The 26,013-nt window shown below is 46.5% G+C and overlaps 1 protein-coding gene across 5 annotated transcripts in view; it reads right to left on the bottom strand.

The window, feature by feature from the left end:
- MARK2 (microtubule affinity regulating kinase 2) overlaps positions 1–26,013 on the bottom strand; it is a 104,131-nt gene that overhangs the window by 16,174 nt on the left and 61,944 nt on the right. For all 5 annotated transcript variants that reach the window (XM_033174904.1, XM_033174907.1, XM_033174908.1 and 2 more), the window contains exons 2-9: positions 16,798–16,977; positions 12,003–12,056; positions 6,666–6,714; positions 6,216–6,281; positions 3,597–3,667; positions 3,238–3,294; positions 2,847–3,083; positions 2,292–2,411 (exon numbers count right to left, since the gene is read on the bottom strand). In XM_033174904.1, the coding sequence (XP_033030795.1) occupies positions 2,292–2,411; positions 2,847–3,083; positions 3,238–3,294; positions 3,597–3,667; positions 6,216–6,281; positions 6,666–6,714; positions 12,003–12,056; positions 16,798–16,977 (834 nt within the window). The remainder of the gene's footprint in view (positions 1–2,291; positions 2,412–2,846; positions 3,084–3,237; positions 3,295–3,596; positions 3,668–6,215; positions 6,282–6,665; positions 6,715–12,002; positions 12,057–16,797; positions 16,978–26,013) is intronic.

Genomic DNA, 26,013 nt, shown 5'->3' with positions numbered 1-26,013 from the left:
TTCCTGCTGGTTAGGATTGCTAAAAAAAAAAGGTTTCAGCAGGTAACTAAATATATACAGCAAAGGTGTCTGTCTAATATCAATCTTCCTTTCTCTTCTTCACTTTATTTGATGAGCTTTATGAATTGCTTTCTTTGTGGATTTTGATATTTTTGGCTTGTTTATTATGCTGGGCTTTTTTGGTGGTTGTCTGATGTATTATGCAGATTTGGCTTTTCTTGGGCAATACCTAACTAAGTCAGACTCAAGAGTAAACCCACTGAGTTAATGAAGTTCACTGATTTCAATGGGTCTACTCAAAAGTATGACTGACAATGAATATTGCCCATTGTACATATACTCCATTATTGCAAGTCACTCGTATTTGGGGGTGGGGTGGATGAACAAATGAATAAAATAGGCTATTTTATTCTATAAACAAGGTGTAGGCAATCTTTGGCTCTCCATATGTCGCTGAACTACAACTCCCATCATCCCCAGTCACTGGCCAGGTTTGCTGGGGCTGGGTGAGAGTTGTAGTTCTGCAACATCTTGGGGGCCAGAGGTTCCCCACACCTGCTATGCAGAAACCAAACCAGGAAGGAAAACCATGCAATTTGAACCATTGACTGGAAACCCCAGCTTGCTGCTGCAGTGATCTGCCAAGACCTTCTCCTTGCCTCTGGCATGAAATCAACACAGCACCCTCCCTCTGTGTATCATGGAGAACGGAGGGGTGTGTGTGTGTGTGTGCGCGCGCACACGTCTTGCCTTGTCTCCGCCCACACCGGAGCACAAACCCAACTGCCCCCCTTAATGCAATCTTCCCTGCACTTCCCCTTCTGCATCCCTGAAGCCCACAGTTAAAATTGTTGCTTGCAGGCAGAGAGCAGCAGGGGCCATGGCATTCCAGCGGCAGACAGCAAGGAACTTCCCTCTCCTATTCAAGAGAATGGCTGGCGGGGCTTCTTAATTACTTGCCTACGCAGGAAGGCAGTTTCGGATGGCAGGGGGCACTGCAGCCCAGCCAGACAAAGGCAGGAGCCAACCGCTGGGAAATGAACCAGGCCCTCTCCATGCTAGCACTGAAGGCAAGGGAAACCGCCTTTTGGAAAATAAAACTAAAAACAAACAAAGACCGCGCACTGCTTGCAAGGACAGGGCTTTCCTACCAGCATGGACTTGGATACGCCTTCTAAAAACTGAGACAGCGCTGGCACACTTCTAAGACTTAAAAACCAAGGGCAAAACCTGGATCCAGAGTTGGTTAAGCAACTGCCCAAAATACACTTGCTTAACCAAATAGTGCCAAATGGTACACTCACACATTACGTTTTCCGTATGCACCGAAAGTGGTTTTGTTATTTTTGTTTCCAAGAGCGCAAACTGAAAAGCATTAACGGGTGAATGAAGCAGAAGTATTTGGGAAAGGATCTCATCAGAGAGACAAAGGGAGGGAATCTCTTAGAGGCATTCAAAGAAGGAAGTCTTCACATACTTCTCAGATTTATTTTTATTTTGGGGTGGGGGTGGGGGTGGGGAGGCAGGGCAGGAGGGAATGGGTTCCACAGTGAGGGGGGTCTAGCCAAAACTACTGATTTAAGGCAATGACATCACATGTTTTGCATTCAGTAAGTCCTCTCATGTCCCTGACATCCACACCCTAGTGTCGCCCTAGGAGGACTGATTTAGATAGCTCACAAATCACCCCACTTGGGGGAGGGAGCCCTCAGCAGCCCACTACTGCACCATCTTGGCTTTTCCATCACCCTCAAACTCTAGGGATGAATCCCTTGTAACATCTCTTCTCCGCAGCTGCCCAGAAGCATGTAGCCACAGAATCATGTCCCAATTCTAGATGGCTTTAACTGGGGGGGAGCCACTGGAAGGCTGTGTCAGCCTTCTAAAGTCTTGGGATTGACTCTGGCCCTTTGATGAGGCAGCATCTTCCATAGCTCAGTCAGCAGAGTCCACCAGGAGCTGCCCAGGGACCTGCCTTGCCCTGTATGAACAGACTCTGCTACCACTTCACCAGTGAGAACAAGCTAGGTCTCAGGTTTCATCCCTGGCAACTCCGGACAGAACTGGGAAAGACTCATAGTATGAAACCTTGGGAGAGGTTCTGTCAGTCTGTAGAGACAATACTGAACTTGACGGCTCAATGGTCCACTATGGAAGAAGGCACCTTCCTATGACTAGATGGCATGACAGCAGTAACTCCAAAATGATGGGTGGTGTGGTGTACGATTCCACAAGCGGATGCTGGCCTTCCTCCTGCCCAGCCCACCTGGTCCCTGGTCCTGTCTCCTCACCTCTAAAGTGCCTCTCTTGCTAGGGTTGAGGATGAGGAATTTTTTCAGCAGGTTCTCACAGTCCGTGGACATGTAGAAGGGGATCCGGTACTTCCCCCTCAAGACCCGTTCTCGCCGCTCCTGTAGAGGGAAAGGGGAGGGGATGAGCAGCAATTCTGTATGTAACTCAATTGCAGGTGCAGGGGAGCCTTTGACCCTCCAGATGTTGCAGAACAACAACTCGCACTGGCTACAGCAAGCATGGCCAGTGACCAAGAGGTATAGCTTAGCAACATCTGGAGCAAAAGGCTCCCCACATCTGTTCTAAGGGAAGATGCCCTGATCCTAAAACACACACATGCACACAAGAGAGTGGAGATACTGGAAGGCCCTGAAGCCTTTGGGTGGCTCTGGTCCATTGCCTAGGCAACTTCTTCCACAGCTCAGTCTGACTGACACACCTAGGAATCCACATAGGTTGTTCCCTCAATAGTGGGATAGCCATCCTCAAGTTGCAATTGTGCTCCAACCCCCGAAGCCATAAACCATTCTCCTCGCCCTCCACAACCCCCTTACCTTGAGGTTCTGCCCATCAAAGGGCAGGGAGCCGCTGACCAGTGTGTAAAGGATAACCCCTAGGCTCCAGACGTCCACCTCGGGGCCGTCGTACTTCTTGCCCTGGAAAAGCTCAGGGGCGGCGTACGGGGGGCTCCCGCAGAAGGTGTCAAGCTTGTTGCCAAACGTGAACTCGTTGCTGAAACCGAAGTCTGCAATTTTAATGTTCATGTCGGCATCTAAGAGCAGGTTCTCTGCCTGCAAAGGGAGGCGAAAGGCAAGTCAGGCTGGGGAAGCCAATGGGCCAACAACACCACGTTTTACCTCCAGTGGGAAATCCAGCATTTGCACAGGGTAAACACAGAGCTTTACACACTCTTGCCCCAGGAGCGTTTTCAGCATTTATACTCACCTTCAAGTCTCTATGTACAATGAATTTTTGGTGACAGTACTGCACAGCAGAAACTATCTGGAAGACAAGAGGACAGAGAGGTCGGGGGGAGGTTTGTGTTGCTTCATGACACACGCAATCCAGATGCAGTGCCCTTTAATCACAGTCCTCAGAAGTGTAGGAATCGATTTTCTGCAATGTATCCCCATATGCCTGTGGGCTGTGTGTGAATAATAGAACTGCTGGGGGGGCGGGGGGCGGAATTACATGGATCTTCACCACAGAAAGCATCAAGCCCGACTTTCATATTTGCTGGGCAGCTGCCGGGGCCCTATAAACACTGTTTGCTTCCTGCAGTTCAAGAAGGGTGCAGCACCAACCTGTCGGAATTTTGCCCGTGCTTCTTTCTCTTTCATTCTTCCATGGGCTACTAAATAGTCGAACACCTCACCTGCAGGGGGCGCAAGAGGGAAGCAAAATGTTACTTGGGAGTTCCACTGAAAGTCTGGCATTAAGGTTGTGGGGGGGGGGGGGATGTCAGAGGAAAGGACTTAGGAAAAACTGCCCTCCATCCTGTGCCTCCTCTAACCCCCCACCCCCCATTTTTGCCACGCTGAGAATAACAAAACTCAGGAGCAGATTCCACTTGGGCCTGGAGGAGCATAGGACATCAGTCCAGCTGTACTTGTCAGAAGTCTCAGCCACTTCTCTTGCCATAGCTCAATAGTGGAACACTTGCTTGACATGAACAAGACCCTGGACTCAATCCCAGTCATTGCCATTTTTTTTGAAGGATCAGATAAGTGATGGGGAAGCCTCTTCTCTGTTACAGACCCTAGTGCAGTCATCCCCAAACTCGGCCCTCCAGCTGTTTTGGGACTACAACTGCCACCATCCCTAGCTAACGGGACCAGTGGTCAGGGATGATGGGAATTGTAGTCCCAAAACAGCTGGAGGGCTAAGTTTGGGGGGGTGCCTGCCCTAGTGAAATGCTGTTCCCTAAGGAAGGGACAAGAGCTCAGTGGCAGGTTCAACCCTCATTATCTCCAATTAAATAGGATAAGGCAGCAGGTGATGGGGAAGGACCTTTCTCTGCACGAGACAATTGGAGAACCACTGCCAGTCAGAGAGCAAGATTCACCTAATGAGTTCTCCCAGTGGAAACCCTGAACAATGGTTTGCACAACGGGGCTACCCCCATCTCCTCCCCCATGCACCCCTGAAATTGGCTTGGGTGGGGGTCAGGCGAAACCCCAGACCAGCATATGGGGGGGGGGGGCTGGAAGGAGAGGGAAGGTGGTTCTGTCTGGCAAGCTGACATGATTATGCTGACAGAGTGACTGGAAAAGCGGAATGTTGAATTCCTCCCACAGTAGACTGTGCTGGATGAACAAATAGCTTGGCATGGTATTGGGCAGTTGCCCATGTTCCAAAGAAGGAAGCAGCATTCATCGGCTTGGCATGCAGTAGATCCCAGGTAAAGGGAGAGACACTTTTTCTCTGCCAGGGACCCTGCATTGGACTAGACAGCCCCACATAGACGAGGCTGGTATAAGGCGGCTTCCTATGTTACAATGAGTCTTTCCGTAAGTCACTACAGCTTCATCTTGAAAGAGAGCCATGCCCCACGGACGGCTGTCTCCAGGCACTGCCTGCCTGCTGAGTAGGATGCGTTCAGTCCATCTCCTGCAATTGTCTAGGGCCCACCAGTAATGGCAATGGCATTTCTAAAGGCCTTTGTGTTTCCCGACAGACCGTGTGACATTCGTACAAAACTGGCAAGATTGCCTCCAGAGATTCAAAGCCTGCTTAAAAAAAATGGCAACCCTTAAACTCGGCAAAGCCGCTGTCAAGAATCACCAGGGGATGGGGGAAGGAAGGTGGGAGGGAGATAAAACTTACCTACAGACAGACACTTAAAAAAAAAAAACCCTCTAGGATGTGGTATTTAGAACATTTACAGGTACACCTCGGAGATGTTGCGGGTTTGGTTCCAGGCCACCGCAATGAAGCAAATATTGCAATAAAGTGAGCCACACAATTTTGTTTGTTTGTTTCCCAGTGCATACAAAACTTATGACTACACTATACTGTAGTCTATTAAGCCAGGTCCCCCTGACTGCAGTGGCGGGACGGGAAAAACCCATTTCCAGCCCTAACCAGCTCCGACCCCTAGGCCAGGAGAGGGGCGATGGCGGCAGGGGGCTCCCTTCTCCTGGAAGCAGCCAAGCTGCCTGTAGCTGTGCCTGCAATAAGCTGCAATTAGTGCAATAAGATGAGGTATGCCTGCATGTACTTAACTGTTCAAACACTGTATGAAATGGCATACAACACTATCAGTGCACATCTTGCTGTCTATGGAGAAAAGCCCCCTGGTGAGCTGCTGCCAGTTAAGTCGATGGTCCTGAGCTAAGATGGGTCACTGACCTGACACAGTACACCTTGCATTCTATAAACAGTACGTCACAGGATACATGTCTCACCTCCCAAATTATGTGATGAGGGAGAAGGTGAAGCTAACTATGACCCCACCCTGTGACTTTTCTTCTGTCTCTGGAGCCGAAAGGGGAGAACTGGGAGAAGAATGTGACAGATCTAGGGATATATCTTATTCTTCATTTAAAGAGCTCAGGAGAACCCCTTCATTCTATCCTCCTGACAACCCTGTGAGGTAGGTCAGAGAGAGTATGTGTGTGAGAGAAATAGTCTGGTCACCCAATGAGCTTCCTGGCTGAGTGAGGATTTGAACCTTGGTCACCCCAGTCCGACAGTTGAAACCAAATACGCCATTGTTCTTAAACCTGGGCTCCCAAATGCTGTTAACCTACAACTCCCATAATCCCTGACCACTGGGTTAAACTGGATGAAGACGATGGAAGCCGCAGTCCAGCACAATCTGGGGAAAGTAAGCTACAAAATATTGAAATACACCACACAGACTCTCGGAATAAGGTTCCCCACAACGTGTCTTTCAAAGAGGCTTCAGATCAAACACTCACCCCCACTGGCATACTCCATGACGAGGTACAGTGTCTTCTCTGTCTCTATTACTTCAAATAATTTAACTGCAAGACAAGAGGACAGAAGACTTTTAAAAGGGCGGGGAAGGCGGAGGTAGACTACAAAAAATTACAAAAGGCTCAAAGAAAGTGCTCTTCCTCTCCTGTGTGATGAAAGGGCCTGGCAGTTCCTTCAGTGCAGACGAAGAGGATGCACTCCTGAACATTAGAGGTAATTAATGTGTGGAATTCACTGCCGCATGACAAAGCAGCAACAGCCACTCACTTAAAGGCTTTCAGAAGAATTGCCACAGAGGTAGGAAAGCCTCAGGGACTCTCTCTCAATTACCCTTTTGGAAATTAAGTGCCTTACAGGTCAGAATATATTGTTTAAGAACATTGAAATCCAGTGGCAAAAGGGAGGGGAAGGGAGAACGGAAGGGGGCTCACCTATATTAGGATGATTCAAAACCTTCATTATTCGCACTTCCCGGAAGAGCTGCAGAAACAGAAGAGCAGAGTAGAAACAGAAGGATCAATGCAGGTGGATTTACACAGGCACAAACAGTCCTATGCCCCTTTGCTTAAGTCTTTCCCAACCTGGCAGCTGCCTGATGCTGTGGAGTACAACTTGCATCAGCCCCAGATTGGGAAAAACCTGGCTTCAAGACATCTGGGGCAACTGGCCGGATGCTCCGACCTCGCAGGAAGGCTGGATGAGATGGCCTTTGGAGGTCGGTTCCACACTCTAAAAATCTGCCAAATATCACATTCTCCAAAGCCTCAAGCTTGGTCAGAACCTGCCTTCCTCCCACAACCTTGCCCCAATCTTTGTTCTCCTTGGATTAGGCATTTTTAAAGGATAATGTGTTACAGTAATCTGTTAATTAAAAAAAGGCAATCCGATTGCCTGCAATGAGCCTGTGTAATAAGCCGCTAATAATTGAGCCGGAGGGATAGGTGGGGGTGGCGAACACACAGCTCTCCCCCACCCCTGCCCAACATCGGTTTGAGACAGGAGATCGAAGGGGCCAGGTTCAAACTCAACACAGTTATGATACATAAGGAGTGTAACTTCCCTATAATATTTCCTTTATTTATAAAAGGATGTGGCAGGGTGGGGGGGAGAAAAGGGTTTTCTGCTCAGGATCTGGTTGGCGAACATTAGGCAGTTGGCTCTGCAGCCCTAAAGGGCGGTCTGCTGTGACACTTCATCTCCTTAGTGCAAGGAACAGATGCTTGGGCTGAGGAGGTAAGACCCCCACCCGCCCAAGCCCAAGAGCAGCTGTTCAGGAAAAATCCCTTTGCTGCTGGGGGAAAACACCACTACCAGCTCACAGCTCAGATCCTGCCTTGGTCCAGAAGCTGGAGGCAGATGGATATTCCAGCTGCAGGCTTCCACCCCCGCCCCAGTTCCTAACCTGTGTGCCTAGATGTTGAGGACTCTGACATGTGAGGGGAGGACAAGATAGTGATGGGCTCTGAAGATGAAAAACCATCCCAATCCTGGGGAGGGGTCAGCACCCTGCTCTGCCTTGACTCCCAATATAGCTCCACCTCAATCCTGCAACCTTGAGGGCTGCATTTTAGCTTCCGTGCTCTTGGATGGTGTTGCAGAGCTTATGCACGCACAGGTAAAAAAAACAACCACACAGCATAGCTGGGGGAAGGAGGAACGCTACAAGCACGCTGGCTGCATGAGTAGTTTCTGCAAGACCCTAGACACAGCCTGCCTGGCCCTGCTGGGTTTCCAGCGATTCAGTTCCCTCGGCTTTGAGTCCACAGCAATTAAGTAGCTGGTGGGATCCCCAATGACCGTTCCTGGGAAGAGCTCTATAAATTACTTCTGAAACCAAGAAGGCGAGAGGAGGCGCCTGGGAGATATGGCAAAGCTGGCAGCCCACTAGGCAGGCAGGTGTCTGCCCAGGCTGCCAGCAAGGAGGCTTCTGGGCCAGGCGCACCGGATGCCCAACCAATGTAAGCAGAAAGCACTTTGGCTCCAGAGGGGGATGCAGCTGACAGGTGTTGACAGAACACTGCACCATACGAGATATTTTCCCGATTGGTTGAAATCTGGCCACTTGGGGGGCCTGTGGCACTGAGATAGAGGTTATGAGGAGAGGAACAGATGAAGACCCCTGCTGGAGCAGGCCAAAGACCCATCTAGACCACCACTCTGTTCTTACAGCGGCCAACCACATGCAAGCAAGACCCTAGTGCAACAACGACTCTCCCCACTTATGATTCTCAGCAACCGGTTGCCTCTGAGAGTGGAGAGAGAGAACACAGCTGTTGTGGCCAGCAGCCACTGACAGAAGCCTTATCCTCCAGGATTTTGTCTAACTTGAACAGCAGTTTGCCTAAGGCCCAGCATAAGCACTAGCTCCACAATCTTCCTCCACCCACCTGGGCAGCTGCAATGATGCCTTTCAAGGCACCTCCCAGTGTGCAGAGCAGCACTGTGGGGAATGACTGGCATGTTTGCAAGATGTTGCTAACCAGTGAGAGGTTAACCACAGGAAGGCCTGAACTGTTTCAAGTGAGCCCAAACCAGTGCAAACGGAACTGCCCTCCTGGGCAGCCACTGTCTCTCAAGTACATTGAGCATGCTAGTTCCCATACATCATCCTGTGGAAGAAAGCTATAAATCGTTTCTTTGGGGGAAGGGGTTGAGGAAAAACCCATTGCAGCTGACAGAGAGAGAAGAAGGGATTTATCTTCGCAGCAACGTTCCTTCCTTCGTGGAGGAGTCCATGTGCTTGTGACACCTACGCAGTCCAGGCGGTCTGCGGTGGGAACAGCAGAAGGAACATTTGGGAAGCAACATGGGGACAGCTACCTTGCTACCAAGAGAGCAGCCTAGTAGAGAGGAGGAGAGAGAGAGAGAGAGAAAGAAAGGAAAGAAAAGAAAAGAGAAAAAAAAAAGACAAGAAAGAAGAAAGAAAGAAAGAAGAAAAGAGAAAGGAAAGAAAGAAAGAGAAAGAAAAAGAAGAAGAAGAGAGAGAGGAAAAAAGAAAGAAAAAAAGAAGAAAGAAAGAAAGAAAGAAAGCTGCAATCTCCAGCCTTCAGTAATGCATCTTCTCCTATGCTGGCTGAGGGAGTGAGAGCAAACCATTCACCTGAAGCAGGGATGGGAAACCTGTGGCCCTCCAGATGTTGCTGACTGACAACTCCCATCATTTCCAGACCACAATGGCTGGGGCCGATGGGGAATGGGAGCCCAGCAATTTCTGAAGGGGGCCACAGGCCTTCCCATCATTGGCTTAAAGCAATGCCAGAGGTTTGGGCCTAGAGCCGTCATGTTACCTTGCAGATCTCGATGGATGGCAGAGTAGGCTATAAATATTTTAAAGGAACAAGTAAGAAGATATGCAACTTGATACAATTTTTCATTACTGAGTCTTATTACACAAAATTCATTTTCAGACAAAATATGGTATTGTTTATCCCATCCTAGGCTGGGTGGTGGGTGGGACAGAGATCAAGACAGAAGCAGGAAGAAATAGAGAGAGGGGGGATCTGCAATTGTTTCAGGAATATAATCTTATTGATTTTATAATGTGAACCTCAATGGTATTTTTTCTTAATTTTGGTGGTCTAGAAAGTTTTGCAAGCAATTGTTAATACAAGTGGCAACACAAGTGTCAGGATAAGGGGCAGTGAACTATACTGAGTGAACTATACTGACCCACAGCCCAGCCACTAGCTTTGGGTGCACTCTGTGAACTAGAAGGGATAAACAACCTTTTTTTTAAGAGGTAGGGAGAGAGAGGGAAAGCAAAAATCCTCAGAATAACAGCACTTCACATGGACTCTGAAGTTTACAATACAGCTGCCACTAGAAACCTAAAGCCTCAACTAATACCCCAGAGCTATTCTCAGCAGGACACTTCCAAGCACTGGGATCGGCATGCAATGCCCATAAATTTGGTCACTGGTGAAGGCTGGGAGAAAAACCTTTGACCCTCCTGGAGTTTATTCTCCCTGCAATGTTTTTGCTGCTTAAAGTTTGATCTCAACTGCAGTCACAGCATACGGGGTTGGTCACTTTGTGGACAGAATGGGTTTCTACCACCATGCAGCCTCCAAAGCACAACCAAACTGCTCAAGGGAAGCAATTCCATCCTGGTCTGCTGCCGGGGAAAGAGAGGTCAACCCCCACCTTCAGCCACCAGCAAGCTGAAAGACAGTGCTGAAAGCTTCAGCAGGTGGGAAGGCAACGCAAAGCAATCTGGGCTGGAGAGGGAAGCTTCTGCTCTGAGATCCAAGGAGCTGCTGCAGAAACAGAAACCCAGCTGGCTCACTCAGCCTTTTGTTTACAAGGCTGCATCAGCAGCTGCTGCTGCCGCTGCCAAGCAGAGTCGCAGTGGGGCTGGCTGGCTGTGTCAGGCTCGGAATCAAACAGGACCCAAAGTCCAACTGGCTCTGCGGTCATCACTTTAGCCGCTGGCTGCTGCTGCTGACAGGTGCAATGTCGGCAGGTTGTGCGCACACCACTGGGGACACGGTGAGGCTGATATCAGGTCTCAGGAAGACACAAGCCCAACTCTGATGAGAGGTGGGGGATTATATCAAAGGGCAGCCAAGTGGAGGAGCAGCAGCTAAGATGCTTCTCTGGGCTGAAAGAGGGTGCAGATGGAGAGAATTGGGGAGGGGAGGGGAGGTGGAAGAGGAGAGATCAGTCTGTGCTGAATTGCTTGCTCTCTGGCCTTACCTTTTATAAGGCTGAACAGTTTTCCCCAATGCAGGGAGAAGGAGGAAAAAAGGTAAACTGAGCCTCTGCCATCTGTACAGGGTTAAATGTTTTGATATAGGGTGGAGATGTGTAACCTCTGCCCCCAATTAAGCCCACCAGACATCCCTATATTGCCCACCAGGCTCTTTTGGCTAAGTCAGACTCACCTGCCCTAAGCATGACACCATATGTGATGCCAAGTGCAGGGCCAGCAAAGATGTGGCTGGGACAAAAGGGGGTCTGTGGACACCACCAATCAACAGCCCCTGTAACGTCCTCTACAAAACCCCTTTTCAAGTCTCAATGATCAGCTGACCACATGGGGTATCTGTGCATTACATTATGCAAAATGGGTCACCTGACATCACTATGACATCAGGTGGGCAGCCCCACTCACTTGTTGGCCCACAAGGGTGCGGGTGATAAGGATCCAGCCCAGCAGATATGGGGCAATGCTGTCAGGGGGTGCCTAGTCTTGGGTGTGGGAGCTTCACTGCCCTAGGCAAAGAATCATGAAGGAGAGTGGGAGAGGATGCAGGAAGCATGCTGAAGGCAAGAAAAAAAGAGAACGAAGTGGGTCTGGACAGCTGGGAGAAAAGAAAGAGAATCCTAGGTTGTCAGTAGATCACCAATTTCAGGACTGGACATTTCCCAGAGACAGGATGTTTATGCAGAGCTACAAGCTTTGGACATTTTCACATGTCTCTCTCATCTTTCCTCTATTTCTCCCATTCCAGCACTCCTTTCCAAAGCTGCTTGCCCTGCCCGATAGCCATGCCAGTCAGAGCCTCCAATGCTCAGCCACTCTGTGACATCATGGAAACCTCAGCCTATCACTGACAGACTTTTCATCAAATACCAAACCAGCATGAAATCTTTTTGTGCATTTACAAATAAATACAGACAAAGTCCCTACTCCCTCAGTATGTGGAACAAGGAGCAAGCACCTTCACAAGAAGCGAACCAAATGAGATAGCAAAAGCATGCCACATGATCCTACAATGCTCCTCGGTTAAGTGTATAAAAATCAAAACTACCCACACACTCCTTACCTTCTGTAAGCTGGAGGAGTTCAGCTGCGTCTTATCAATTATTTTCACAGCCACCTGGATGGAGGGACACACAGAAAGGTCATGTTAGTCTGTCTTGTTAACTGATATAAATGATGCGTAACAGGTGACCCAGGCATTTGCTAATTCTCGATGGTACAATACCATTGCCCCTGCCAGGTACGTGAGCTGTAACCGTGTATCTGAACACAGGGGCTTCTTTGAAGCATCCCTAGCTTTTTAAAAAAAGAATTTTAAGAACCCAAGTCACTCAGGAAGCTCATTTCTGGATACAGGTCAAGTGTAACAGTAATGCTATGAGAGTGGGGCTAATCATTCAGGAGGCTGGCTATTAACACTGACTGCAAATATTTTCCAAAGTTTTGGGGTCGTAGTGCAGAATGTTGGTAGCTGCTTCAGCACCAGGTCAGCACACTTCATGGCCACTTGGGCTTGGTTCAGAGATGGAATCAGTGAAGTGTTTGTTTGATTACTTATTCCTATTTATTACTTTTCTTATACCTCCTGCCCTCTCCAAGACTGAAGGTTACCTGCAAGCTTTTTTTTTTTGCGGGCAGAGATTTAAACCCAAGCCCTGGAGCTACAAGGACACAGTGCCTCTTCATATTTACACAGCATTTTCCCTGAGCGTTCAGAGTGCTTTTGCATGCAAGATTGCGTCAGCAATAGCACCAATTGTGCCCATGATGCGGAGGAGTGGGGCTGACTTAAAGCAATCTCAGGGCTTTGTGGCCAAGGCAACATTTGATCCAGGTCCTCACACCCTCAGCCATGACATCACATTGGCCATTACATGGACAGTTCTATCTAGGAGGGGGAAATCATTCTGCAATGACTGTTTCAAGCCTAAAGCAGACACACACAGAGAACGGGGGGGGGGGGGGAGAGAGAAAAGGCTCATGGTGCATTCCGCTGCACCATGTTTCCCCAGTGTTTCCCCAGACACTGTGCTAATAAGACACTCTGGGAGATGTATTGTCTTGAGTGGGTGGATGTTCAAAACACTCCCCATTACACCACTTGCTAAATGGCTGCCTGCACAGCTATTGCTCTCTAGGCAGGCTGTTACAAGGACGGGCAATTAAGACACAAGGCAGAATTTCAGTCTCCTAAACATTTTCACGGGTCACTGATCTAGAGACACTATCAAGGAACAGACTTGCATGTACAGAAAGGCAGCTCACTTTCCAGAACCTGTGACTGTCACCACTAGGAGTTTTGGGGTGTTAGAAGCTAGGTGGCAGCATGCAAGCTATATCCTTCCATCTTGACGTCTCTCAAGTCCAGGGTCCTGCCCTGGGTGTTCAAATAGATGAGCCTTGCTTCAGCCAGCAAGGGCAATTCTTATATTCACAAAAACAGAAATGCCTGCATCTCCAGGCAGACCACCCTGTCTGAACCTGCTGCCAGTCAGTGTAGTCAGTACTGAGCTACATGGGCCAACCGTCTGACTCGGTACCAGACAGCTTCCTATGGTGCTCATAGGTCAAGCTTGCCACAATCCTATGTAATTTCAATTAGTTGGGTTTGGGGATGGTGTGTGAGTGTTAAGAGAAACATAGCCAACAACCCGCAAAACAAGAGATGGAACCAGGCCAGCTGCAACTCCAGTCAATCGGAACAAGGCTGGTAATTGCAGCTCTTGTCAAGTGGCAGGGAATGATTGTAACGAGCACAGGGACTCAAAGCACTATCAGTGCTCCAGTTTCCCCTGGCAAGCTCACCCCCCTGAATTTAAAAGATTTCTGATTCCATTTCATGGAATCCCTAATCATGCACCACAAAAAAAATCAAAATTAAAAATTAAAAACCCTGAAAGTCAATTAAAATGCATGTGCAAAGCTAGCTGATTAGGGATAGTTTACTCCAAAACCCAACCTTTCAAATTTTTAAACAGAATTCTGTGCTCCTGTGACAAAACAGAGCAGTGGTGATGGGGGGGTGTAAGCAGGAAGATGCAATGTGAAAGATGCACAGGAGTAACAGACAGTCGTGCAAATTACAGAAATTTGCAACCACTGCCCTGCAGGCCTTTTAAAGTACCTCCATAAATAGAGGACTAAAAGCCTGGTTTTTTTTAGAGAGAGAGAGAGATTCTGGCAAATGCTACACCTAGAAAAAAAATTCAGGAGGAACAGCATTCCATGACGCTAGGGCAAGAGAGAGAGGCGTGACAAAGTCACTAGTTAAAAGAGCCCTGTTAGGTATGAAACTAGGCGCCCCAGTGTAACTTCAGAGCTGTATCAGACATGACCAGTCAGTTGTGGAAAGCTCTGATCAGCAACTAGAATTTCTCAAAAGCTGCTTTAAGATAGGAATGAGGAAGCGGATGCACCTACAACTCACTCCCCCTTAAAGAAGTGGTGGGTGGGTGTTTAGCATCAGGAACTGCAGGAATCTGACTGGGAAGCTCCAAAAGTCAAGTATCTGCGGTTTCACTCACCGCTAAGACTTTTAAGCCAACAGAAAGCCTTTAGGGTTATAGCCAATGGTAATTAATTGATCTAATTTCATCATGTCCATTAATCTCAATGGGTCTACTCTGAATATAACAAACACTGAATACAATCTTTAATCTGAGGCCCTGTCTACACATGCAGCAGAATATGGAGTCAGACCACTGATTCATCTGGCTCAGAATCGAGCAATGGTGTTCCAGGGTTTTGGACAGGAGTATTTGCTAGCAATGCCAGGTACTGAATCTGGGAGCTTCTGCATGAAAAGCATGTGCTCTATCACTGAGCTATGGCCCTTCCCTTAATAATCAGGAGCAGCCAAAAATCTCAGGCTTCCTCCTCTCCAAAGCTTGGGGCCTGGTGCATAGTCTAAGCTACAATTCGCCTAATGAAGCCATTTGGCTCCTTCCTTATTTCCCATCAGGCCTCCTGCAGCCTGCCCTTCCTGCCTGTTACATCACTGAGTGCCTGTCCTGGCAGGAAAGGTGCCAGTATGGCCCTTATCGCATGCTATGTGCGAAAACTCAGCCAGAAGGGGAAAGAACTGGCCATTCCTCATGCAGAGTCTTCCATATGTATGGCACCGAGTCGCCAGAGACCTCAGACAAGAATGCAGGACGTGATTTAGTAGAGGAAGAACAAACAAGGTGGGCAGGTCAGCTTCAGCCAAGCCACTCCTGCTGTCTTCAGTGGAAGCAGATATTTCCCTCAAGGATCCTCATCAGAGAATTGCCTGCAGCATGTGCATACAAGCTTCCAGGAAGCTGAGTCTTCGGCTGCTTGGAAAAATAACCAAGAGTCCAGAAAACTGTCTGCCCCACAGGGCAGCAGATTCCATCTTGATGAGCAGTGGGGAGGGGGGGGGACTGCAGATTCTCCGCACACTGGCTGAAATAGTCAGGAGGAGAAGGTAGAGAGCAACTGAAAACTTTGCAAATGGGAAAGCTGGCTTGCTTTTTTTTTTTTTTTAAGGCTGTATGTTTGTTCCTCAGAACTAGCCCTGGGTGTGTGGTATGTTCAAAGTGCTTCACTAACAGAAGGGAGTGTGGTGCAGTAGACACAGCATGCCAACATCTCAAGAGGAAAACCAGTACAAGCTATTTTTGTACAATGACTTTGGTGTGGATCAGAGTTGAGTGGGGTTCTCATTTGGACAGGCATTTCAGTGGCCGGAGATAAAGATTTTATTTCAGTAGTATGTTTTTACTGCTAAAATGTGGTTTTAGAAACAAAACAAAATCCATACGCAGTGAGAGAGAATATTTGTTTTTTTTAAAGATGCAATGTACTGGCTTTAAACCTAAGAATGACAATGAGATTTTGATTTGTGCTATTGGGCTTTCCTGTCTCCTCCTCTTACTGCTGCAGCTAAGCATGCCACCCCAACCCACTCAGCTGCTTCTGAAGGTTAGGGGACCTCTTCAGAGTTGAAAAATGGTGGAGCAGAGACAGTGATAACTGACCCCACTGACTAACTGCACCTTATGCTCGTTCAAGAGGCTCTTGGGGGCCAAGCCGCAGTGCTTATAAAGGTCATCTACCCAGAGCCTTTGTGGATAGGAAGGATTATAAATCAATTTATACATGACTCAACAAGCAAAGGGCCATTTTATATCACTATGCAGTGAGTGCTGATGTAGCACAGCAGCAAAGCATGGGAGATATATCCATTTAAATCTCATCAAACTCACTAGGTGGCCTTATGCAGGCCACCTCCTCTCAGCCTCATCCATTCCATCTTTTTTCAGTTAATAACACTGTGCTACCTTACAGGCTTGTTCTGTGGACTGAGATAATGTAAGGAAAGTTCTTTCAGCACCCAAAAAGGCACCACAAAAGTGTTAAGTATTACTGCTGGTGCAGAACTGGCTCTCCTGAGAACCTTGGCTTTTGTTGTTGCTGTTACAAGAGATGCTTATTTGTAAAGGCAAGTTACTATTCCTCAAAGTTATGGAGGTGTGACAAACACACATTTTGTGTGTGTCTCCCCATTCCCCTTCTTAACCTTTGCACTTCTTACCTGTTCACTCCAGGCATTCATCGGCCTGTCCCTCTCCTGCTTCTGTACCCAGCTGAGCCTAGAAACTCCAAGCCCAACACTAAGAACTATGATAATCAGATCTGAGTAAAATCGTGCTTTAACCTAAACCACCGAGACAGGTCACAGAAGCCAGCTTTTCTGGTTGCAGAATTTGATTTCCCCACACCTCTCTTTTTAATAGCATTGTTAGTTGGACAACTAGACTCTCATTCCCCCCACATCTTTGGAGGTTGCCTGCATAAGCAAGAGACCCCCATTGCTCTTGCTTCCCCTCTCTCACCTCTTTCCCTGTCAGGACATGCCGTGCCAGTTTGACCTTGGCGAAGTTGCCCTTCCCAATCGTCTTCAACAAGCGGTAGTTCCCAATGTGTGGCTGCTCATCAGCGGAGGTAACTGGGCCGCGGCCTCGTAGCATGTTGGACTTTGTGTTGGGCTTGGACTCCGGATGTCCCAAGGCCGGCTGAGAAGAAAAAAAAAAAAGGTTGGTTTCTGCAATGTCCAAGCAGTTCTATTCAGTGTCAAAGTTCCCCCTCTCCCACTTTCCATTCCCATTCTGGAGTGAGAGAAAGAGAGACAGAATGTTACCCAGTACCTAGTAACCAATACTTATAAACAGCAGTCCTTCAAAAAGGCCACAAAAGTTACTAGCCTACAAGCAATGTATATACTGCATTGCAAAATTTGTTAGGCACAGAATTTGTACTTTAAAAATCCATAAAGTAGACACAACCCTACCTTCTATCACCCTACAAAACCTCCCACATTAACCAAAGCTGCCCACAGTATATTTAATGAGATGACCAGCTGGGCAGCTGAAAAGTAGCATCCAGGGGTGATAACCCAACTCAAAACTCCAGCTGAGAAAAGATCCAGGATGCTATCAGTTCGAGGAAGGGAGCACAGCTGCTGTACAGGCTGATTGCTTGGACCTCTTTGTGGATCACAGCTCAAAACAGCCATTTCCACACCCTCAGGCAGATAAAGGCTGACTGAGGATCTAGGATCTTATTTGCAGGGTTTATGGAAAGCCAAAGAGCAGAGCATGCTCAGAAATTCAAGGGATGCCTCACCCAGTTGTTGTTTAAACATGCAGTCGAGGCCACATCCCCTAAGGAAATGACACTGCCCGCTTTACCTTGCTTATCACATTCACCCTGCCATAATCATCCCCAATTCACACATAGGGAAATAAAACTGAGAGCATGCAAATTTGGTTCAGATCATTCTGTGAACCAGAAGTATCTGAGCTGCAGCTCCCATTTTTTAAATATACCACAGATGTAGAAGCTGTGGCCATGCAGATGACGCTGAACTGCAACTCCCATCAGTCCCAGGCAGCATAGCCAATGGTGAGGGATGACAGGACCTGTAGTCCAGCAACACTGGGAGGGCCACAGGCTCCCTATCCCTAGGCTATTTTACTTTATTTATTTCAAGGATTTATCAGCCCATCCTTCATCAGTACAGCTACCAGGGCAGAGTTCGCATAAAATTAATAACCAGCATATGGAGAAAAACAACAGAACAACTCAGCATCGTAGGAAGCTGCCTTACAGAGTCAGACCACTGGTCCATGTACAGTCAGTGCTGTCTACACTGACTGGCAGCAGCTTTCCAGGGTTTCAGGGAGGGGACACTCCAAGACCTACTTGGAGATCCCAGTGACTGAACCTTGGACCACTTGCCAGATGCTCTACCACTGAGCTATGACCCTCCCACAAAAGTAAACTAAGATTCTAGTCTTCGTGGGTCTGAATGGAGGACTGTATTATACTGGAACATAGGAAACTGACATATCCTGAGTCAGACCACTGTTCCACCAAGCTCAGCATCGCCTATGCTGACTGGCAAGAGGATCTTCAAAGTGTTAACTTAATGTCAAAATAACTATGTTGGTGTTTGTAAGAGGATAGTATTTCACAAGCGGCACCACCACAGAGAATGCTCTGTAAAGCAAGTTTTCCTAGGAGTGGAACATGGAGAAGTGCCTCCACACATCCAATTAACAAAGCAAGAGAAGTAAAAAGAAAAGGAGAGATAGCCCTAAGGAGCTTGTAGTCAAAACAATCTTTGCTCCCATCTATTCCACCTACCAATCTCCTCCCCAATCCTATTTCCGAATCTGTCCTCAAAACTGAAACCTCCAGAGCTCCATCTCTGGATGGCCTTGCCAACCACACCTTTGGTTCCAGAGCCCCCCATCAAAGCACTTGCTTGCAACATCTCCCAAGCTAGTTTCATTTCACACGAGGGCTTTTTGGGATGGGTGGGTGGGAGTGTTCTGTAAAACTCACCACGCTAAAAGAAAAGAGTTCAAAGACAATCAACAGTGTTCAAAAATCAACAGTGCTTTATATGAGTGTATTTGATTCCTTCCACTTTTTGTCATCCTATGTGAAGCGAAGCCACTGGCACAGGGCATTTGTTTGCACTCTTCCCAGCAGAGGAAACAACACTCTGATTGCACTCCACTGACTGCTGGAAGTATTTCTGACTTGACAGTGACTACAGAGGACAGCCCTAGCTGCAGCAAGTAGCAGGGAGCACAAAGACTCACCCATACTTGACAACATGCACGTTGACTGAGGACACCATCTCACAGCACTTCATGCTTCAGGGTAGGGTTTTGTTTTGTTTTTAAGTGGTTACAGGATAATTGGACTATGACTTAAAAGTGCCTGATTGAGACCAGGCTGAACATGCCCACAACATTCCCCTTGGCCAGATTTTCAACCCGTTTAAAAATCATGACCACTGAAATGCAGCCATGCAAATCTCTGCTCCTTAAGAGCGGGTCTTGAATTTTGTGCAGTGAGCCTGCAGATGTGCAGAATGCAGACAGGCCTGGCAAAACGGAAAAAAGCTTTTTGCTCTGGCACTGCACCCCACACTTGGCTTGCTTTCCCAAGGACACTCTGGGCTGTTGCTCTCTTGGGCTCACTGCAACAGCTGAGCCACCATTCCATAAGGCATCCTGGAGGAGCAGAATCAAACGCTGCATCACTCATTTATAATTTACACTCGCGTCTGGGTACGGAAGGAGGAAAAGGAACACGAAACATCGACAACAACCAAATCTCGACTCCTGAGAGCAGGACTAGAGGCATGGGGACTTCACGTGACTGCACCTTCAAGGGAACCAATTCCGTAGATATTAAAATGTGGGCTGCCACTAAAGAGTTGAGAGTTTTGGATTTGATATCCCGCTTTATCACTATCCTAAGGAGTCTCAAAGCGGCTAACAATCTCCTTTCCCTTTCTCCCCCCACAACAAACACTCTGTGAGGTGAGTGAGGCTGAGAGACTTCAAAGAAGTGTGACTAGCCCAAGGTGACCCAGCAGCTGCATGTGGAGGAGCGGGGAAGTGAACCCAGTTCACCAGATTACAAGACTACCACTCTTAACCACTACACCAGAAGCAGCATTCAAAACTCCCATTGTTCTGGGCGCGTTTTGTGACAGGGAATTTCATAAACGTGAGCAGTTTCTGAGCTCTGGGCACAGTACTGCGCCTAAGATTTCAGATTAAAATTGCCATTGTTACTTGGAAGTAAATCCCAACCAAGTTCAATGGGGCTTCCTCCCAAGTAAAACGTGCATGGATTGGGGACCTGAAAACTTTCTTTTCTTTTCTTTTCAACCCAACATGTTTTGTTTAGGTTTCAGTTGCCTTGTTTAATGCAGTTTTAATGTATGCTGTGCTTTTAATTTGAAATATACTAGCCAGTTATAATGTTTTAAGAAGTACATGTTAAAGTGTTATCTACCTCAGAATCTCACAGTGATGCCTAAAATCAAAACAAATTTTGGAGTGGGATCAATGAAGGACCCTTAAGTCTTAGGTTTGCGAACTGTGGACACTCAAGGTGGGTGTCTCTGCCATCAGCTGTACAGGCTTTTAATAAGGGCTAATTGTGGTGCCAAAAAGCTATATTTATATGAAGGAAAGGGGGTGTAGGGAGAATCCAGGGCTTGTATGCAGAGTGGAAGGAAAGGAGGACCTTTTTCTGCCTCCCCACTTCCAGCTACTCTCTGAAGACTGGAGAAGAGACCCTCTTAATAATATTAGGGGGTGGGTGGGCAGGGGAAGCACTAGACCGTGTGAAAAAGGAACATAATATTTTAGCTGCAGTTCATTCATTTTCAGCTTTGTATTCTTGTTATAAAAAAGTGTGCCTAGACATTCCATTGTTGTGCCCATAACCTAGGTTTAAGGTGCCATTTAGCTCCTAGCTTTCATACCTAAGTTTCTAACACTGTAAACAAGTTATCCTAAAGGGAATCTGGTGGGATAGGAAGCTGCCTTATACCAAGTCGGACTTTTGGTCGATCTAGCTCAATGCTGTCTAGGCTGGCTGGCAGTGGCTCTTCGGGGTTTCAGACAGGAAGACTCTCCCAACCCTGACTGGAGACGCTACTGGGGATTACATCTGAGGCCCTACCACTGGGGTTTAGTCCATTTGCAATCTCAAGCAAAAATATGGTTCTGTGAAATGAGCGGTGCAGTGGGAGCCCCACAGGCAGAAAATGGAAACCAAAGGCCACATTAACTAAGTTAAAGCAAGGATGGGAAATCAATTTCCCGCCAGGTGATGCTGAAGATTGGCCATGCTGTCTGGGACTGATGGGATCTGTAGTCCAACATCACCTGGAGGTCACCAAGTTCCCCCATCCCTGCCAAAGGTACAGCCTGCAAGAGAGCAGCAGAGCCATGTTGTGGGGTTGATGTTTTCCGATGGTAATAAATCTGTGCGCTCGCTCTCTCTCTCTCATGCTAAAACGGACGCTTATACATTACCAAATCCAATTTAAAAGTGTTTACTTTCATGTATGACAACTTGGGATCCAGATACTTGAATGAGCCCCTCTCTCTGTATTAGCCTGCCTGTGCATTAAGATCACCAGGATATGCCTTTCATGTAGTTCTGCTGTTACAACATGACTCAGTGTGTGGTTACGCCACATGCGGCCTTCTCCATGACTGGCATTTCAGCCACAGAATTCCCTCCCTCCCAAGGTATAACAGGCATCCTCAACTGGTACCAATTCTCTTGGGCTTTTGCTGGAAACGGATGTAATGCTGAATTGAAGGCCATTTACTCTGAAGCTTCTGGGATTAATTTTTTTTTTGCATTTTAACTCTATTTTAAATGTTGTGATTTTATTTTTATAGACATTTATCAGTTTTGTAAACATCGTGATATTGGTGGGTGGGATATAAGTGCAAGTATTAAGTATGTTTATAGCACCTATTTATTACATTACTCCCATCTTTCCTCCAAGAAACTCAAAGTGGCGCTGAACATGGTTCTTCCCTCCCTTCTTGCTTGGAAAAGCACAAACAAATACAGATCAAACAAACCAAACAATCGTAATTGATAAGGTACATTGGCTCAGTTAACAGTGCCTTTTAAAGCATTAGTGAATAGTTTCCTTTGTTGCTTGCAGCTTTCCTTCCAAGTAAAAGAAGGTGGAGGGTTTGAAGCAGGTATTTCAATTTCCCTCTTCCTTTAGCAGGCTGAGGTAGTGCACTTTTTTGTTTTGAGTCCAGGTGAGTTTAATCTTTGTCCCATAATTTTAAAACAGCTACTTTTAAAAGAAAACTTTCCAAGGAAGTCTTTTCCCCCCACCTGTCCCTTTATTACTTCCATTATCCTCACAGCCCTGTCTGTGTAAAGTTCCAAACTAGTTTCAAAGGCTGCCCCAGACACAACACACTGCAGTAATCCAAAGAGAAGGTTTACAGGGCGTGGAACACTGAAGCAAGGATCTCTTTTGGTCCCGGTACAGTCATACCTGGTGCAGCAGCATCAGCTAGAACAAGGTACTCTGAGCAACAGAGGGCATTGTGACAAAGACGGAACAATGAGCACCTCAACTATGAACCGCTCCCCTTTTAGGGGAGAGTATAGCCTCCTGCTGAACAGGTTGAACACCATTCACCAGTGCAAAAGTGGACTAACAGTACCTCTGCCTTGTCTGGACTGAACATCAGCTCATTGGCCTTCATCCACCCATTACCATGCCTAGGATTTAATTTAGCATCTCCACCATCTCAGCTAATTAGATAAATAAGAGAAATAGAGTTAGGTGCCAACTGCATTCCAAATCCCTAAATGATCTAATGTAGTACAGGGTTGTGCATCAGATTTAGCCAAATCCTGGGGATAAGTGTATATGTGTGTGTGTGGGGGGGTGTTCTTGGCTTGTCAGAGGCAAAATGAAATCTGTATGAGGTGGCACAGGTTGAAGCAAGACCTCCTGTGGTGCTTTGGCGATCCAAACAATAACAAAAGGTTGCAGAGAAAGTGAAAGTAAGATCCCAAAGCTTTCCATAAGATGAGGGGGGTGATGAAGGAACAGAGAGCAAACAATAGAGAGCTCCACTGTGACTGATATGTTTAGACATCAGAGGGAATAATTTTATCTGAAAAATGAATCGCTTTTAGTTCTCCCCACCTTCAATCAACTTTAAAAAATATGGCTAGTACAAAAGCCCCTTGACCTATTTGCCTGCAATTTGGCAGCCTTTTTTCACTTTGGGCTAGATTACCTGCAAATTCCATCGACTTTGGTCAAAAACAAAGAGAATTTACAGCCTTTAAAAAACAAAAACCCAAACCCTATGAGTGAATGGGAGGTGATGGAATGAAATAGATTGATGGATCCTGAACCAAATTGGGCAGCCCACAAAGCACCACAAACTGGAGTAGACTATTTCTCAAGTACTGACTTGGGGCCCAAATGTTATGATCAGTAAACACACTTGGTGGTTTGATGTTTATGTTACCTGAAGCCTGAATGCCACGGAGTTACAGAGATACCCACAGCACCACTTTCTGTAAGCAGTTGCTACACAGATGAGTAAAACTACAGAAGAGCAGTGCAACCCACACCCAATTTAGACAAGCTCTCCAGAATGATACCATGATTGGTTGAGGGATAATGAGAATCAGTAGGGTTGCACTTCCATCTCACTTTGAGGAAATTAATGCTACAGAGTGACCCAGGCAGTTTTATTGCTAAAACCAGGCCCAAACCTCAACTGAAATGGATCTAGAAAAAGTTTCATCTAAGAGTGTCTAGAGATGGCTGGCAACTACTGCTTGAACACTATGTCTGGGAAGGGAGTGTTAGCAATTGGCCCATAGTTGTTCAGAACTTCTGGGCCCAATGAAACTTTTTAGGAATAGTAACACTATTGCCTCCTATAAAGGAGGCTGGGAATACACCCTCTGTTAACAAGGAATTTGCTACTTCCTGCACTCAGCCAGTCACCCTCTCTCTGCTTGATGCAGTTAGCTAGGATAGGCAAGGGACACATCCACAGGCCCTAAAAGGTAAAAGTTATCCAGCAAGACAATTGTGAGGTCCGAAAATTGGTGGATACAGGCAATTTTGTTCTCAAAGTCTCTTGCAAACACATCACAAAGGAACTACAGTACTGGGATTCCACCATATCTATCAAATCAGATTTCAAAAGACTCAAAACCATTTGGAAAAGCTCCACAGGATGGCTTTGCGGAAATGCAATTATGGTGTAGAAAAATGGCTACTTCACCATCACTACAGAGAAAGCTTGATAATTACCGGTAGTTCTTGTGTTTGGTCAGACTCACCATGAAATCTTATCCAGATCTGTTCATGCCATCTTTCAACCTGCTTCAATGCCCTCAGCTCAGGTGTAGGGTTCTGCTTAGCTCTACAACCACTCGAGTAATCTCTGCATTCCACAGAGTGACCAGGAATTTGAAAGAACTGCCAGTCATACCAGCCAGAAAACTCACTAGATTCCATCAGAATTCATTAACCTCTAGTGCCCACCCCCTTGTAGAGGGGAACAATTGCTGTAAGCCATAAACCTCAACAGGGAGTGATCAGACTGTGAAAAATAAGTTGATGTACAATCCTTCACTTTCAGATCACCATCCTCCTTTCCCATAGAAAGAAGCAAACTGAGCATCTGTCCTACTACATGGATTGGGACAGCCTCATGGTCCTAATGTATTAAGCAACTCACAAATACTATGGAATCAGGACTCCATGGGCCAAGTGGGTCATTCCACGTTAGTTCAACATGGTCATGTCACCCACTGTCATGGATTTTGATTAAACTTGGTGTACACCCTTCCCTTATGGTTGAAAGAAACCCCTTTAAAAAAATTCCTCTATCTCAAACGGTTTTAATTTTATAGCACTTCAAAGTTTCGTGAAATCTGTGTTTCTGTTTCTCTTGAGATCCTCGGCTTTGAGTACATTTTATTTTTCCCCTCCATAACAAATGATCAGAACTCTTTGAAATTTACACAGAGCTCAATAACATGATGAGGATTTCAGGAAAAAAATACACCAGCACTCAAAAGATTTTATAAATGCCTTAAAAAAATAAATGTAGTTTTTTGGGGGTGGAAAAACTAGGTTTAGAAAACCTAAATTTTCAGCGTGTGGACGTGATGGAATCAAAAGTTTTTGATGGTCAAAAGTATTGCAAAGAAATGCTCTTTCTTGACAAAGAATGAAATTTACAGGTTTTTTATGTCTTGTAACAATTTTTTACGTTTTTTTGGACATCGGGAGAGGGGTGGCTACTGGATACAAATTTCCTACAATCCATACCGGTAGCTGTGATAGAAAAAATTAATGAAACAAAGTTGTTCATCTCAAAATTAAAATAATATATTATAGGTTTGTTTTTATCCAAAAGTGCAAATTTTAAGAGGTTTTCTTTCAATCATAAGGGAATGGTATACACCAAGTTTCATCAAAAATCTGAGACAGTGGGTGATGAAACCCTTGTTTTTTGCATTGATTTGATGTGGAATGACCCAAGTGTGACTTAACCAAGAGCAGAGCATGGGTTGCTCAACCCTTTCTCTTCTAAATTAGCAGCAAGAGGGGTTTCATCCTAATTCTCTTAGCTTTTTTTAAGTCACAGAAAGCACAAGCAGGCTGCTCTCAAAGCAGAAAATGCATCCATGGAAACCCATGAATATCCTATTTCACTTGTTCCCAGTGTATGAGCTACCGGTAAGTCTAAGCCACAAGAGCAAGGAGAGGCAAACACGACCATTCACTCTTGTTGACAAAGGTCTGCAGAAAACATGGAGAAGAGGAACCATTTCTGCTGTTGAGACATAGCGGTTTGGTGTGGGGAAAGTGGATAGGAAGAAGTTATTCTCCCTCTTGTAACACCAGAACCTGGGGCCATTCAATGAAGCTGAATGTTGGAAGATTTAGGATAAGAAAAAAAAACATTGTATATTTAAACTATGGAATTTGCTCCCACAAGATGTAGTGATGCCTACAGACTTTAAAAGATTGGATGAATTCATGGAAGATAAGGCTAGCTAGGGAATCAATTGTGGTGAGAGCACAGTTGCACTTAGTTCTTGCTTTTGGGGCACTCTGAGAACAGGATGTTGGACATGGGCCTTGGGCCTAATCCAGCAGCAAGGTTCTTATCATCTTAAAAGTGCTTGCTCTGTGGAGAAGGCTC

This window comes from Lacerta agilis, chromosome 17, assembly GCF_009819535.1.
Source record: "Lacerta agilis isolate rLacAgi1 chromosome 17, rLacAgi1.pri, whole genome shotgun sequence".
NCBI lineage: Eukaryota > Metazoa > Chordata > Lepidosauria > Squamata > Lacertidae > Lacerta > Lacerta agilis.
The sequence above is the reverse complement of the archived record's forward strand: the minus strand, read 5'-3'. Positions and strand labels throughout refer to the sequence as shown.